The sequence below is a fragment of the Protomyctophum bolini genome, assembly GCF_963924005.1.
Source record: "Protomyctophum bolini genome assembly, chromosome: 21".
NCBI classification, from domain to species: domain Eukaryota; kingdom Metazoa; phylum Chordata; class Actinopteri; order Myctophiformes; family Myctophidae; genus Protomyctophum; species Protomyctophum bolini.
In genome coordinates, this window is record NC_137882.1 from 14,125,143 (window position 1) to 14,142,454 (window position 17,312).

The following is a 17,312-nucleotide window of genomic DNA, read 5'->3' on the forward strand; positions in this document are numbered from 1 at the left end:
GATTTTAGTGAAGGTAATTCCAGTGTCCCTGCGTTGGCTGATCCGAGTGGGCGGGAGGGTTTGTAGGGTTCAATCAGACTTGCAAGATATGGGGGAGCCATATCTTTGGTTGCTTTGAATGACAGCATCAGAGTTTTGTATTCTGTGCGGGCAGAGACCGGGAAACAATAATGCAGGGAGCGGAGAAGGGGGGAGATTGTAGACATGTTGAGGCATTTTGGATCAATTGGAGAGGCTTAAGTGTGCGTGCCGGGAGGACAGTACAAGGACAATAGTCAAGTTTTTACATGACTGATGTCTGGATAAGGAAGAAAAAACAAGAAGAAAATAAGACAAAAAGTGCTACGGATTAAGGTGGAGTCTGAAGGGGTGAGTCTTCAATAAGACAAACCTCGGGCAACAATACAAAATCATAAAATCTAACCTTGTCAACATCATCAAAGGTATCCGTTTCCAGAAAACCCAATCATTTCAATGACTCTCTCAATCAATCATTTCTCCAGGCTCAATTTATCTTGTTATCAATGCCCATGATGCAGCTCAGCTTCCAGAGAAACGGCAGGCTTCATTTCCTCTCCGGGAAGCTGTACATGATCTTGAAAGAAAGCCAACCACTAAGGGTGGATATATTCCTGCAGCACAACTTTTATTGCCGGGAATTGCTCCCACCGGCTCGCACACCAATAAAACACTGGCACACATACTGTATACAGTATGTGCATATGCCCATGCGCACGCACGCACACAAGCCTGCCGATTAGTAGTAAACTCACACACGCCTGAGATTGCTTGCCTCATACAAGCTGTTCTTCATAAGCTGCTAAGAGTGAGATGTCACCTTAGAGAATCACATTTTCTCAAACAATTCCCCTGCATTTGCAGACATGTACATATGCACGCGCGCACACACACACACGTCGCACGCACGCACGCACACGCACGCACACGCACACGCGCGCACACACACACACACACACACACACACACACACACACACACACACACACACACACACCTTGCAGCGGAATAGAGATGGGAATAATAACAGTATGATATACTGTACAGCAGGACAGGTGAGTTGATTGCAACATAACAATGAGAAAGATTTGACACATACGTGAAGCTTAATTAATGCACCACCGTCATGCAGTGTCACTCGCTAACAAGAACTTATTTCCTAATGATGTCCACGAGGGACAGCTGAGGCTTTAACCCATTAAATGGTGCATTTATATAGATAGACTGGGAAAACATCTGTCATTTTACATTTTAACCACTTTAACCATTATTTCAATCACTATACAGCCGCGCTGCGAGCTTGTAGATCTGCTATTTTTGCGAAATCGTGAAAATGTGAATACTGTAGTATACATTTTTAACTTTGCTTCTGGGGGGTTCCTGGCACAAAATATTTCTGAGCTGGGGGTCCGCGGCTGAATGCATATAATGTTGGGGGTCCTTGACATGAAAAGGTTTCAGAACCACCCATATAGCGATTTTTTTTTCAGAAAACAGTTTGGGATTTAGAAGACATTCTTGTAGAATGGGCCTCAGCTGGTCTTAATGGGTTAAGTGGGGAGGAGGTGTGTAACAGTATGCAGCTGATGCCGTCCATCTGCTGCTGTGTGTGCAACAGCTACTATTTATTTACTGTCTTCTCCTCCCCCGAACATTAAACCCCCCTGCGTGTGTGTGTGTGTGTGTGTATGTGTGTGTGTGTGTGTGTGTGTGTGTGTGTGTGTGTGTGTGTGTGTGTGACAGTGTGTGACAGTGTGTGTGTGTGTGTGTGTGTGTGTGTGTGTGTGTGTGTGCGCGCGTGTGTGCGCGCGCGCGTGTGTGTGTGTGTGTAAACCCTAAAGCTGAAAACAGCCACTCTAAAGCTCATTCATTTTTTAGCTAGATCTGCTCATTTCGGCCAGCCCAGTATTAAATCAGCCAACCGACCAACCACCAACCAACCCCAAACCTAAACTCTAATACAGAACCCCAAGCAACCATTTATCTTATGAGAAGAACCAGGACAAACAGTCCTCACTTCTATTTCTCAAATTCGACTATAGCCTACTTGTGGGAACATTTGGAGCTCACAAAGCCTATAGTAGGCTGAAACAAGTACAGTAGAATAGTGTACACAGTCGCACAGTCGCACGCACACGCACACGCACACGCACACACACACACACACACACACACACACACACACACACACACACACACACACACACACACACACACACACACACACACACACACACACACACACACACACACACACAGATCAATTTCCCCCTATAGAAATAAATAGCGACAGGGGGGACCCCAGCATCTGTGTGTCCTATGGGGAGAAAGGGACGGTTTGCACGCCGAGCGCCGCATGTGGTGTTAACACATGGTGCAGTTCTAATGATAGCTGTGTGTGTGTGTGTGTGTGTGTGTGTGTGTGTGTGTGTGACAAAAGCACATGCAGCAGCGCTGTGCTATCTACAATCTACATGTTTTCAGATAATCGTAATCTATCTATAAATACACCATATGTCTCTGTACGTCTGTCTGTACGTGTGTGTACGGCTATAATGCACGTAACTCGAGAACCGTTAGCCCAACCAACTTCAAATTCGACACACGCGTTCCACACCCCCACAGTGAGTGCAGTGCCCGGTGTCTGGACAGGGCCCCTGCCCATGCTCCATATGGAGCCTTCCTGTTCTGACATCACAACACTCCATTTTTGGGCATGCCTGACACAGAACTCCATATATAGGAATAAAGGACACAGAGAGACAGATACAGAAAACTCCATATACACGCATAAAAGGGACACAGACAGATGGATTGGGTACAACGGGTATTGCATAACCGGGTGGGGCATGGATCTCCAACTTCCATTGTTACGTACTCAGTGCTCTACAGCCGGCGTCTGGTCTAGTTATGTTTTATTGATTACCATGTTGAAAATGTTTCATATATTATATAATAACCCTAACCCTAATTACCGGTATATAAACTTTCAAAAATAGTGGAAATACCTTGATATAAAAATATCCACCCCATTCAACTGTTATCACCCGATAATCAAGAAAATGTTCATAATCAGCACCGTAGCAATGCCCCCAGTATGTGATACTGGGAAATCCGGAAGAGAAACTATGGGAGCGTTTGCTTTTTGTGTCACTGATGTCAATGACGGAGGCCCGGCGTGTCTGGTGGCCTTGAGCCACGTGAGGCACCGCCGAGCGAGTCGCCGCGCCGAGCGTTGCGAAGGCCACCAGACCTGACTCAGCACCGTCCGAGTTACGTCCCGATAGACAGAGAATAGTATATATTAGTAGCCCCTAGTTTCCATGCGCCGATAATAGAGTTGGAAATGACACGTTCAGCAGGGGGAGTCATTGACCAGGCTATGTCTGCACCACCCTGCATGCGTGCAGTCCGGGTGAACACAGCCAAACACCACAATGTGTATGCCAGTATGTATTCCAACGTCCTGCGGTGATTTAGTAGTATATATTTAATACAGTAATAACGGGTGAATATTCCAACGTCCTGATAACGGTTGATTTAGTAGTATATTTAATACAGTGATAACGGGTGAATCGGCTGAAATATCAAGGTAGGCCTACTTTATTATTCATTACAAAAACTTTTTGTAATGAATATTGTACCTTGATTTTACACCCTGTCCTCTCTTATTTTTCGAGTGCTCGGAACGCTCCTCTTTTTTCAAGTTGTAGTTCCCGTTGATCCTATAAAGCACCAACATACGTTTTTGAGTGGTGCAACCACTCTAGGAACAGCAATGTCCGTGTTCGTTCACCTATGTGTTCGTTCACCTATGTGTTGGTTCACCTATGTGACGTTAATGAGCACCAGTATGAGGACTACCAGTAGGGGCGCTGTTGTGCCAGAAACAGAGAGAGAGAGACAGTGCTGCACTGTTGCCTGCTAATGAGAGAGAGAGAGAGAGAGAGAGAGAGAGAGAGAGAGAGAGAGGAGGGGGGGAGAGAGAGGGGAGTTGCACCACTCAGTTCACACAGGTGTGATTTTAACTCAACATTCATCTCCATGGAGCACCTGCCACCTGGTTGATCTATCTTTCTCTTTTTAAAACATGTTAATTTGGACATTCTGCACCATGTACTTTTGTACATACATTTTGATGCCAATAGTTTTATAGTTTTACCAAAGTAAATTGTGATGACCAGACTTCTGGTTGTAACAGAGTACGTTGCAGTATTGATACTTTTATTTAACACCTTTTGGTATTTTAAGCATTATGTTATACACTTTAGCTATTGAAAAATAGCAGATCTACTAGATCTGCTATTATTTTTTTAATCGTGAGGGGTCCCTGGAACAACATATTTTCAGTTAGTGTTAGAAATTATGTTTTTAAGTTGCCACACCCATGGAGTTCATTAAGTATACCTGGTTTTCACTTTAGCCACCACCCACCTGAACTGAAGCTGCAGCCACAATTGTTGTTGTATGTGATTTTAGTGTGTCACTAAAGTGTTGTATTTCGATTGGGCCTTTTGACTCAAAGAAAGCAAAAATACACAGGGAAGACATATTTGCATTATAACCATACCTGGGGGTCTAACTCCATAGACACAGTACAGAGAAAAAAATACAAAACAACTATGGCAGTCCATCCTTAAAGATTTTCACACTTTTAGACCATATCCGTGGTCATCATATGGGCCGGGCATAACTAACAATAGATGCCAAAACAATGGAAATATTTACATTTTTGTGTATTTTTATATCGAAAGTCCATAAAAAGCCAATTTGAATTACTTCCTTTGAACTAAAACGTGCTGCGTGATGATGTAACCATGTAACGTTTGATTCCCATTGCTGCATGTTCCTCCAAACACAGCTGATTTTGAATACAGAACCACTCCATTTGTATTATTCAAGATGACATCCAGACAGTGCATTACTCATTCTAAACTTAATGAGCATGATAAAAACTTTATAGGTTAGAAATAAGCCACGTAGTAGCACACATGCTGAGCTGCCGTCTGTCGGTTGTAAACAAACAGACTCCACGCGTCGCGTATGTAGCAGAACTACGTCCCATAGCCTGAAGGGATGCAACGCTGAAGGGTTGCGCACGCAGATCCGGCCCCACCAAAGGTCCGACATCACCTGTCGCTATACCGACATGCGTTGGACTGACATGCGTTGCGCCGTGCTTGCGGTTAGGGCTAGGTTAGGGGGTTGGGCTAGGTTGTCTAATGACAGTCAGACCAATAGTATGTCGGAACTAAAGCCTGTACCCCGCTCTGATTGGTTCAGAAACACACAGGCTTCCGTTTCAGACTGAAACTTCCAAATAAAATGACCAAAAAAGCCATTGCACCAGACTTTAAGTAACAAATGTGAATAGCGTATATTTCTTCCACCACTGCTGAGTTATGAAAACCATAAACAAATGACATACTGTACGCTGTACGGACTGAGACACAAGGTTTCTTTCTGCCCAGCAGCAACGACAACATGCTACCATCCCACCACCCACCCCAACCCGCACTCCTCCTTCTCCCCATTATTCTGTCATGAATTACAATCAGTAGTTCCCGATGCCATGTGCAGCAGGGGCAGGCTCGAAGGCTGTAGCCATCCATTGTGCTTTCTAATTAAATGGACCTTTGCTAGGCCCCCCCGATGTCTCTTCATCGTGTTCTATCGTTCGAGCAGCTCTAAAAGCTTTGCCATCGTGGGGTCTTGCATGTCCCCCGTGGTTAGGGGCTCACAAACATCTACGATGCTGGAAGGCTAAGCAGGGTTTAAAAAAATGCACAGCTTGTTGATAGTATACAGTATATGCCTGGCAGGGCTTTGCCTGCTGCCCTTCGTTTTGTTTATGTCACTGCCGTCCACGTTAAATTAGATGCCGAATCGGTGCCAGAAAAGCCTGGCAGCCGTTTCGTCTTATTTGTTATCATGTGCTGTAACTACTTGCATCCCTGATCCCTGTAGCCTTTTGTCTCTCACGCACACGCACACACACGCACTGCACGCACGCACATTTCCACATAAAATAAAGGATTGATACAAGGACACAAATATTAAAGGTACAGTTAGGACTGCATTCACAAAATCATGGTACTGTATGTCTTCATGATACAAGAAGCACTCAGTCAGTAGTCTCCGCCATATGAGCCACCCCTGAGTGCCTGGATGGTAACCGTAAGGTTGCCAGTTCGAACCCGGGCTCCCCCAGAGTTACTGTCAAAATGTCCTTGAGCAAGACACTGAACCCCTAATTGCTCCCGATGTGCTAGTTGGTGCCTTGCATGGTTTCCGCTGCCATCGGTGTATGAATGTGTGTGTGAGTGGGTGAATGTAATGCACAATCTCTGTAAAGCGCCTTGGATAAAGGCACTATATAAATGCACCATTTACCATTTACCAACCAATTACAGCAGAGACAGGTCTGTACTTTGCCTCCTTTTTGGGCATCCCAAGTTGTTCAAACCCTTTGACAACCAGTCTGTCCTCCTAGGCTACCAAACATAAAAAACATTGTCTGCACCTACTGTATAGCCAATAGCTCTGAGATGGTATGTATTATGTATGAGTGGGTTGCGGCATTTAATGGCTTTGGTCATAATGGCTTCCTCTAGGCTAGGGTCAAAGGTGCAGGCTATATCTCTAATACATACACCTCTGGGGACTCTTCATCAACCACAACAACATCGGGTGTATTCGCTGTCGAAGATGTAAAAATGTCTGGGTTATCGCAGAGATGAAACATGGATGGAATATCACTGGAATGTTTGGACATTCTCACCGAGGATGCATGTGTATCCCTTTGTATGCATAACAGCCATTCAAGCCATTCATTCATATCATCACATTATGCTGCTTCAGTGCTTTCCCTTTCGGGGGTAATAAAATATGTCTCATCTCATCTCAAGATGTGTGACTGTTTCAATTATCTGTTCTGTGGTGTATGATGTATTTTATTTATGCTGGGGGGGGGGGAAGGTGTGGGGAAACTAAATGTTTTGTTCTTTAAAAAGTTAAAAACCAAAAAAATATATATATATAAAAACTTACTTGAGCCCAGGAATGTCTAGTATATTGGTGAGGCCAGTCCAGCTGATGTCCAGAAGCTACAGTAAAAGGGAAACAAGCAAGAATTAAGACACACCTGTGAGAAATGCTACACTGGATAATTAATACGTTGTCTCTGCAGTCTTTTCATCACCTTAAGGCACACAGTCTGCTAAAGTGGAAAACCAAATTACTTATAATTGATTCCAAGAATACATTTAGATGTATGTGGCCCATGTGCTACATCTTCCAGTCAATATGGTATCCAGGCAACACATGCCTTGATAAAGCACAGCAAACAAAGGAACTCTAATAAAAAGGTGGGTGATGCAAACAGCAGCAAAATGGAGAACTTTATCCCAAATTACTTTTATTTATTTAGATAAATGTAAAATCTCAAACTTCAAAAGCATAAACATTGAGATGATTTGTTAGGTTTAAAATATTTTATTTTAAGTTTAGATCAAATTCATTATTATGTTCAATTTTACTTGCTTTATTGTGCATGTGTGGACTGTGCACATGCATGCATGCACACATACATACACACACATTTAGTTTGTAAGCACATTAAGCACTTAACCCTCAATACTTGTGAGCTTGTAGATCTGATATATAAACATATCATGATATAAAAAAATCATATCACATGCTTTGGTGACCCCCCTGTAGTAACTCTGAGGCCCCCCTAGGGGTCCTGGACCCCCTGTTGAAGACCCATGCTCTCTAGACAATGCTTATTCACATTCTATCTGACATGTTTCACATGTAGGCTATCCCAAAAGCGAGAAGCACACGTGCTCCGCTAAAAATACACTCCTGGTCTATTTGCGTGCTGCTCTTGGAAAGCAGCCAAAAACCCACATTACTTAGTGAAGACATAATTCTTTCATTGACTTAAGCTTGATAAAACTCATCCATATTATTCCAAGGCCCAGTCATTATCCCATTAAGACCTGAGGCCGATTCTACAAATGTGTCCTAAACAGTTCTGAAAAACTTGTGTTGCTACTGTATATCAGTGGTTCTCAACCTTTATCATGTCCATTATTATTTGCATTTGGCCATGGACCCCCCCCCCCCCCCCCCCCCCCATCTCAAAGGACGCCCACAGAGGAAAAGATGTAAGTTAAAAAAGTTGACGCATATATTCAAATGTTTGCCATCATATTGTGGTGCAAAGCTTTTAGATCTGCTACTTTTGAACAGCCAAAGAAGTTTAAAACGACACAACCGGTTTTAACGGGCTAAACAACGTTCTGTGTCCGGCCAATGAATCCAGCAATGAGTAATACTGCATACGCCCGAGGGATCATTTGGCTACGAGAGAGAGAGTTAAATTAATTGGGCCAAAGAGGAACATGGATGGGGGTGGGAGGCAAGAAGAATGCATCAAAGACGAGAGAGACGTGAGAAGAAAAACGGCAGAGAGCTCATAGCTCTGCCGTTGCTGACAGATCAGCCTCTCAGTGAGTGTTCTACTACTCCGCAGAGGGAATTAGCTTCAGCTAATGAGCCGCTCGCACCTCTTTTTCTCCCTTCTCTTTCTCACCCTTAGCAACTTGCACTGCAGCAGATGTGTCTGGTGCTGCAGGGGATGCAGCAGCGCACAGCTAGTAAAGACGTGCACGTGCACGTGTGTGTGTGTGTGTGTGTGTGTGTGTGTGTGTGTGTGTGTGCACTGCGTGTGTGCACATCTACACGTGTGCGTATACTACTGCTATAGAGAATCAAGAGCTCTAGCAACTTGAATGTGTGGTGGTGGTGTTAATTGACTTGACCATGGATGCTGCACGTGTGGCATCCAATCTGCTGATACTGGTGCTGTTCAATCGCCTCATTTAAATTGTTGTATTCCTGCAGTACATGAATGAATGAATGTCGCGACATAATGACCAAACATGACCAAATAAAACCGAAGGAGATTCATGTTACTGAGCGGCATCACTAGTCTACGATCCGCTTGATATCAGTCAAAATCAAATCATCAGTTACCCTGTACAGAAAGTACACATACATACAGGTCCTGCCGGTGGATTTCTAATAAAAGTCCTGACATTATTTACACTGCTGCACCGCATTGCATCAGCCGTGGTGTCAGCTGTGTCACGTGATCAGAAGTGTGCATACCGCTTATGGTCTGGGAATGTTTCTCTTTAAGTTGGCACTCTGGATTGCACCTTCTCTGGCAGTACTGTAAGGCTGGGAGAAATGACAGGGAGAGATGGATGGAGCATCACCTCACACTCACCCAGCGAATGAGGACGATTACGCTTCATTCGAAAGTAATGATTTTTTCTGGTTGTGAATGTTCCTGCCTATAGTACTTGACTCTTAAGAGGAACTCATTGTCCTGATGTCCTCCCCTCCGTTTATCCTTTAGGACGAATATCATGAAACAGGAAGACTGAGATACAGACATATTAATAGTTTTTTTATGAAGAAACCCACCGGACAGGATTGATGTGCTGTATGACATCATCTTGTCATACAGCAATATCTATGCTTGTGTGCATGCATGTAGGCCTGTCACTATTACAAAATTCAAGTTGACCATGTCGTACAAATAATTGCGATTAACGATTTAATTGTGTTTTTGGGCCTTGAACAATGGAACATATGAATAAAAGTTTGCCTTTTAGGCTTCGTAATAAAAAAAGAATGCACAGGGCAGATATGACAAATAACTTAACTTAACATATTTAATAATGTTATAATTTTAAAAATAGCAAAAACAGCTGATCTACAAGCTTACAACGCGTCACAAAGTGCTCTTCGGTCTCTCAGATATCTCTATTAAGTTTGGGTCCAGCGAAGTGCCTGGGGCACACATATCCACTAAAGTAGGGCTAGCGTTTATCTGTAGCTATTTGAGGCGGTAGTGTGTGTAATGTTGTACACAGTAGTTCCACTGAGAAGGCCTATTTTACAGAGCACGGAGCGGCGGTGACTCTGTGCTGCGGGTGAAAGAAGAGGACACTGATGAAGTATGTGCTGTCTAAAGTATTATTTGCAAGCAACTGGCCTGGCGAATCTTGATGTTTTATTCCCCCCCCCACCCCGTGTTGTACGTTTGGGAATGCTGGGAATGTCAAGATAAATTTTATGCAGGGCTTCACGGTATGTAAGAAAAGAACAGTACACCTTGAATAAGGTTGTGGCATTGCTACCGTTGAGCTTAAAGTGTAATACTAAGCACAATATTTCACCCAAAATGTGTCAACACACTAGTAAACAAATGAGCTGAATCCTGCCCTTTTCCTGCACAGAACAATGGACCTACAGTAATTGCCTAGAAAAGCACCGCTGTGATGTTTAAAACACGTATTGACTCAAAAGATTCTTCTACATCCCGTGTGAACAATTTAATTTCCATTGTGTACTATTTCAGACAGTGTAGCGGCATGTCTGCCAGCTCCTTGCCGCCATTACTTCTTCGACGACTGTCACGCCGTCACAGAGTTTTATTAAAGCACCTCTGAATGATTTCAGGTGCTGCCGCAAGCAGCACATCACAAATTCACATTCTAAATGTCCCTGCAGTATCACAGAAACGCAGGCCTGAGCAGCGTGCACGATCGATGTCATGAGTCGATAGGCAGCTTCTACAGTAGACACGGACAGACTCACCGGTTTCTTGAGGAAGAACATGGACAGGGCTCCTACAAGGGGCATGTCACCTAGCAACGGCTCCATCACCACCCGCAACACTCCGTGGAGCTGTGGAAACACAACAGGGACACATGATGCCAAAGTAAAAAAAAACATACACGCACACGCTGTCGCCCCCACACAATTTAAAGACAGCGTTCAGTATCTGGTAACTCACACCACGAAGGCCCTTGACCCACCTAATAAGCTGTTCTCGTAATGTCACAGAGCGAGATGGAACATTCCTCGCTGGTGTTTCTGCTGGCTGCATGGCGCACATGACGGAGCTGGTAACATTATACACTGTACAATCCCCCCGTACCCCCTCTGTGCCGTGACCCGTAAGGGTCCGTTTGGTTACATCTGTACACTCTCCAATAGGGTCGGGATCCATTCGAATTTTAACGATTCCTGGTTCCTTAACGGGAGGTTCCCAATTACTATATATGTTTTTTTAAATCGATATCATGTTGGCCTTCATTAAAAATGTTGATAAACACAAATTCAATCATGCATACAGTATTGCATAAATTATTGCAGTGGTTTGTTCTCAAAGTCAGGCCCAGGGACCCTCTGTGTTACTTGATGGGGTTCCAAATGGACCCTTACAGGTCTGTAATTCAGAGAGTTATGGTGGTTCTTGAAATGAAAAGGTTTGAGAACTACTAGTATTGTACATGTATAACAGACGCAAAGTACACATACCAGCTCTGACAGTTTGATAAAACCGGTGCCGGAAACTGTTCCAAAAATGGGATGAAACCAATTGCGGCACCTCAATTTTGGATCCAGTTTCTCCGATTCCCTACTCTAGGTCTAGAGACTAGAGTAGAGTAGTTAAAAATTGATAAATTAACTGTGAGGATTTTACAGTGTAAAATGAACACTCAGCCTGACTTCACGCTTGCTCTGTTGCTTCACCTACTGCAATTAACGAGTGACACCTGCCAGGATTATTGAACCTGATGCCTTCTCCTCTCTGTTCAACAACACACAACCATTGCACTCCGCACAAAGCCACCGCCGCTTTCAAAATGGTATTGAAGCACTTCCCAATTAATTCTTACAAAAATATTGGGTGAGCTGCGCCAGCTATATGGGTACTTTGAACTGTCTCCAGGCTGGCAAGGACCAGAGGCTGATGTATTATCAGTTTACAGAATAACAAGCTGCAGGAGAAATGTCGTCTGCTAGTGGTTTCATAATGGGAGCCGTGTGTCAGGGACAGGTCCAACATCACTTAGGCCCTCATTTATCAACTCGGCGTACACCAAAATATGGGTGCACACCGAAATTACGGGCGGGCAGCAAGACAAGCGGGGGGAAACTTTTTTATTGGCTCGATCGTGTAACCATGGTTTCCCATACGTTGTGTGGTCGTATTGCAGTTGTTCATGTCGCAAAAACGAGAGCGAGGCTTAATTTCATAGGGCGTGCCAGATTGATTTCACCCGTCACATTTATCAAGGCTAGGAATGAAATTAAGGAAGGATCAGCTGCTTGCGATCACTTTATAAATGCCGTGGCGACGTGGGTGTACTACGAAACCTACACTCGAATTTGGGGCAGATTTTACACTCAATTGATAAATGAGGGCCTTGGAGAGGGTCTCCAAGGAGGTGCATTGAGTATATCCTGTACCGGCCAGCTTTGTTCAGCTGTGATACAGTCAAGAAGGGGCCAAGGGCATACAAACAGGCTCGCACAAACACTCACACATCTACAGTACGCACACATCTACAGCACACACACATCCACAGCACACACATAACCATAGCACACACACACACACACACACACACACACACACACACACACACACACACACACACACACACACACATCTATAGCACACACACACACACACACACACACACACACACACACACACACACACACACACACACACATCTATAGCCCTTTGGTTTTATGACATATCCAAGACCATTAGGGTTGATTGATTGATTGATTTTATTTGGTGACATAAAAAAGAGCACAAGAGCACTTTCCGACACAAAGTCGATGTATCACCGAGGATGAAAGCTCAATATTATTTCCACTGTGGTATTCCAGGGTCTTCGAGAAGATGATTAACATGTATTTTATTGATAGTTTGACCAATTCAAATACCCCTCGTTAATCTTATCTTATCTATTACGCATGATTTAGCTGGGCACTGTGTCACGCACTGGAACTATCCGATCTACAAGATCACAAAGTGTCGTGCTGCAATGTGTTGTGAGCTTGCAGGTCTACTATTTTCAGTGCATGACAAGTTTTTTAGAGAAAAGCAAAGAGTTAGCCATGAGAAAGAATCCATGGCAGTTGTTCTCAGACCTTTTGTCTCAGGTCAGCCCCGTGAATAACTTTTTTTTCATCAATAGTGAAATAATGAATACAGTACCTTAAATTTTAGTTATATTATGCTACATGAATATGCACATGTCCGCCTCGTAGAGGGCAGACGGCTGGGTGAGTGCTGGCCGTTAGCGTTGGGGGTCAGCTCAACATGGAATTAATTATGTACTGGTAGACAAAACAGGAAAGGGCGCACACCAGTGTTGGTGAGGTGCTGGCCACGTATGTTGTATAGTGTATATGTATTTATTATCCAATGTTTCAAGTGATTGGGAAGCCAATGAATTCTGTACTGGCCATATAAGGAGCATGTCTTGAGTGTACAGGGTTTGATGAGGTCAGATCAACATATGAAATGTCAGAACAGTAGCGGGGACATTCTCTTGAGTGTACAGGGTTTGATGAAGGCCAGGCCTTAATTTTCGGGCCTGTTGATAACTCTAGTTTTCACCTGCTGCCGGGCGCGGCTGCACTAATAACTTTGGGGAAGGCCTGTCTAGTTTGAATGGACAGGTATCAGTCAAAAGGGAGACATCGAAGAGGAAGGACGGATGGTGAAGGATCAACATATGTGTGCTGGCACTCCAGTCATTTTCGGCCAAATACAACGAGACTGGGCGTTGGGGCCGTCAGAGGGTGAAGAGATTTGGTGTAGATATTATTATTATTATTATTATTTTTTTTGTTTAACGCAAGTACAGTGCAACTCAATTCCAAAATGCAATCAAAGTATTCTGTGGCACCCTTGGACTGCAACTGACACACACACACACACACACACAAACTAGCCCACAACAGCCCTGCCAATCGGGCTCAGCCCTATTAGCAAATAATACTCTCCACCCACACCCACACCCACACACACACACACACACACACACACACACACACACACACACGCAAGGTTTTCAAGGTAAGAATTCTTATTACGGCAGCCTTATCAGCAAGAGCCCCAGACATTCCTAGTCAGTCTCTCTCACTCTCATGCATTGTCATACTGATATAAAGCAGGAGTGCTACAGCACAGTCAGTAGAATTGCACCGTAAAAATAAAAAAAACCTCAAGGCCACAATTTTACACTCAGAGTCAGAACGCTGCTAAAAAACAACCTGGCTGGATCTTCCGAGTGGGCTTTTCAGTTTTCAGACCACACAAAATGTTTGAATATTTCATTATTTTATTATTTTGAAGAATTATCTCATGTTATCCCACAACAACGTGTCACAAATCACAATGTAGTACATTAATAGTGAAACATGCTTACCTGGATGCTCTTAATTCCAGCTTTACAGTAGTATCTTTTGATGTCCACATCGATTTCAGTGTTCCCAACAAAACTGGGGGGGAAATAAAACATTTAAGATGAAATATATATACATATAAATAATTTAAACGGACGTGGTCTATAACAGGACTGGCTGGATCACCTGATCTGTAGGTCCATGATGATCTGCCGCTTGTCAACGTTTTCGGTGTAAACCTTGACCCCATTGATCCTCAGGGGCTGTAACAGAAGAAACAGTGTAGTAGACCAGTGGTCCGGGGTTCCTAAATGATGGAGAGTTGGTAACCAAATGGACCCTTATAGATATTTAGCTTAACTCTTTAGAATGTAAAATGTAATCAAATGGACCCGGTTTTGTTTTACTCTCTCAAGAGTTAAATTATTGTTAAACAACTTATACTTAATTTACAAGAAGTCTACACAATTAGAGATGTGGAACAATTGTTATTTTGATCAACGTTTGCCTTTTATCTCTCCTATGGCACCACATCCATACAGCATGGAATTGTGGACAAAATCTTATCCAACGACAACAAAATATTTGTTTGTTTTGGGTCTGAGAGGCTAAATCTTATCAAATGGTGGTCCATGGCTCAAATGCCCAATAAATAATGGACCTTGATATGAAAAAGGTTGAAAACCACTGTAGTAGACCATCAGTAACAAAGGAAACAGTCATGACCACAACATCACTGTAGTCCAAACTCCACGTGGTTGGCATGCGCTCGACCTCTTTGGTGACCCCACAACATGGAAACTATTTGAGACACGCAAGCACACGCACGCACGAACGCAAACGCACGCACACACGCACAAGCTGTCCCAACAACACCTGCTTCTGGAAGTCTGTTTTATCACCTGTTTTAGAGCTACACTTAACAACGCTGAGCTCCTTAAAGCACCACAGGGACACTGTTAGGAGAGACACTCACTTTGTCTCCCATGTCAATCTTGCTGAAGCAGAAGGTACTGAGGTGGGCGTTGGACGCCTTCACCGCTGGCTCGATGGTGTCATGGAACAGCTTCTCTATGAACTGGCAGATGTACGGCCACATCTGTCTCACCGTCTGAGAGGAGAGGAGAGGAGAGGAGAGGAGAGGAGAGGAGAGGAGAGGAGAGGAGAGGAGAGGAGAGGAGAGGAGAGGAGAGGAGAGGAGAGGAGAGGAGAGAGAGGGCTGTCATTGCTGAGTTTGCTGACATCGACTCATCTGGCACAATGGCACGGTTTTCGAACCATTGAATGAAGTTCACAGGCAGCTTGTCTTCCACGGGCATCTTTCATATCCTCCTTTCCTGACAGAATCACAGCCTCTCCCCCTAAATCTTTCCTTATCATAAATTATTATTAAAAAAATAAAGAAATCCCTTCCATCTCTCTCCTCAGCTCATGTAATTTTTTCTCCTCCTATAGTGAAATCCTGAGTGTTAACTTAACTCTGGTTATAGATGTACAGCACCACTTCTCCATCGTATTGTTGTAGGCCAGGGTATCAGTTGCAAAAAAATTATATTAAATCTAGTCATTCAAGAAATATTTCAGTCAAATGCATCTAGCTGCAAGTCCCACCAATTAAATCTTAGTCCTGCAAGGGAAACGTTGGCTAGCTTGTGGCAGTGTGTGTACTAATTAATATTTAAAAAATCTGGAAGACTTTTAATGTGATGTACAGTATGTGTACCGTGCAGTGAGCGCAGCACACTGATAGAGTAGTGACAGGCTCCTCAATGCAGTGTCAAAGGAGCACTGCAGTCCCCTGCCTGACACACAGAAAGAAATGATTACTATTTTATAGTTTACCTTGTTGAGCCACTCCACTCTTTCCACATCTGGGAACTGTACCTGCAATAGAACAGACAGAACAGATCAGCTCTAGTGTGCAGGTTTTAATTATGCCTTGCCTACAAGCACAGTCAATCACGTGTTCAACTCTTGAGTGTGAAATTCGGTCCATCTGGGTGAATTTGTACATTTTACACAGTTAAATGAACACTGAGGAATTTACGCCGTATAGGCCTGTCACAAGGGGTGGCAGCAATTCTTCGATCCTGGGCTAGAGCTAGTGTCGAAGTGTCCTTGAGCAAGACGCTGAACCCCTAATTGCTCCCGATGAGCATGTTGGTGCCTTAATGGTTTCCTCCCTCTGCCATGATTGCCATCGGAGTGTGAATGTAATGCACAATCTCTGTAAAGCGCTTAGGATAAAGGCTTAGGAAGCCTAAAAGCCAAATAGAAATGTAATTTGTATTCATGTTTTATAATGTTCAATGACAGAAACACAATTAAATCATGAATCGCAATGGCCTTTAGGAGGGCCATTCAAGCCTCAAGGGGAGCCTGCGGCACCACCAAGGGCAAGGTGGAGCCTGCGGAACCGTTGCGGCTCGAGAATCCACCATTCCTGAATAAAGTGCCTGGTGCTGGGAGTCTGGTGCAACGCACAGGGCCTGACCTGGTGAGAGCAGGAGTGGACCTGGTGAGATGTAGGAGGGGCCCGGACAGGAGTCAACCCACAGAGCCTAGTCCTTCCACACGCCAGAATGGTACCTCCCAGTCCCGGCAGAGTAGTTCAGGAGGAACGGATTGTGTGGCCCTGGTTTTTCCCTAATGGGACTGATCGAGGGTAGCTCTACTGGGACGTAAGTAGGGACTTGATCACCCCGGCTGGGTCACCTGAGTGAGGGGTATGATGTTGGGAGACCCGAAACCCCGATGACCTTGGGATACATCACTGAGGATACGTCCCAGGTGCATCCATGTGTGTTTTAGTTTTAGAGCGACAATTAATCGTCAATTAAAATGTCATAATCGTGACAGCAACAGTACATGGCGTGTACAACTTTATTTTTGACATTTCATGTCCAGTATTCAGAAATCCTGCAGCCTCAACAAGACAATATCATGCGTGCTTCCCAGTGGATCTCTGATGTCAGATGTGAATACATAAAAATGTG

General features: G+C 44.0%; 1 protein-coding gene across 3 annotated transcripts in view; it reads right to left on the bottom strand.

Moving 5' to 3' along the window:
• esyt2b (extended synaptotagmin-like protein 2b) overlaps positions 1 to 17,312 on the bottom strand; it is a 46,291-nt gene that overhangs the window by 21,714 nt on the left and 7,265 nt on the right. For all 3 annotated transcript variants that reach the window (XM_080793199.1, XM_080793198.1, XM_080793197.1), the window contains exons 2-7: positions 16,159 to 16,200; positions 15,293 to 15,427; positions 14,503 to 14,579; positions 14,340 to 14,412; positions 10,696 to 10,785; positions 7,069 to 7,124 (exon numbers count right to left, since the gene is read on the bottom strand). In XM_080793199.1, the coding sequence (XP_080649325.1) occupies positions 7,069 to 7,124; positions 10,696 to 10,785; positions 14,340 to 14,412; positions 14,503 to 14,579; positions 15,293 to 15,427; positions 16,159 to 16,200 (473 nt within the window). The remainder of the gene's footprint in view (positions 1 to 7,068; positions 7,125 to 10,695; positions 10,786 to 14,339; positions 14,413 to 14,502; positions 14,580 to 15,292; positions 15,428 to 16,158; positions 16,201 to 17,312) is intronic.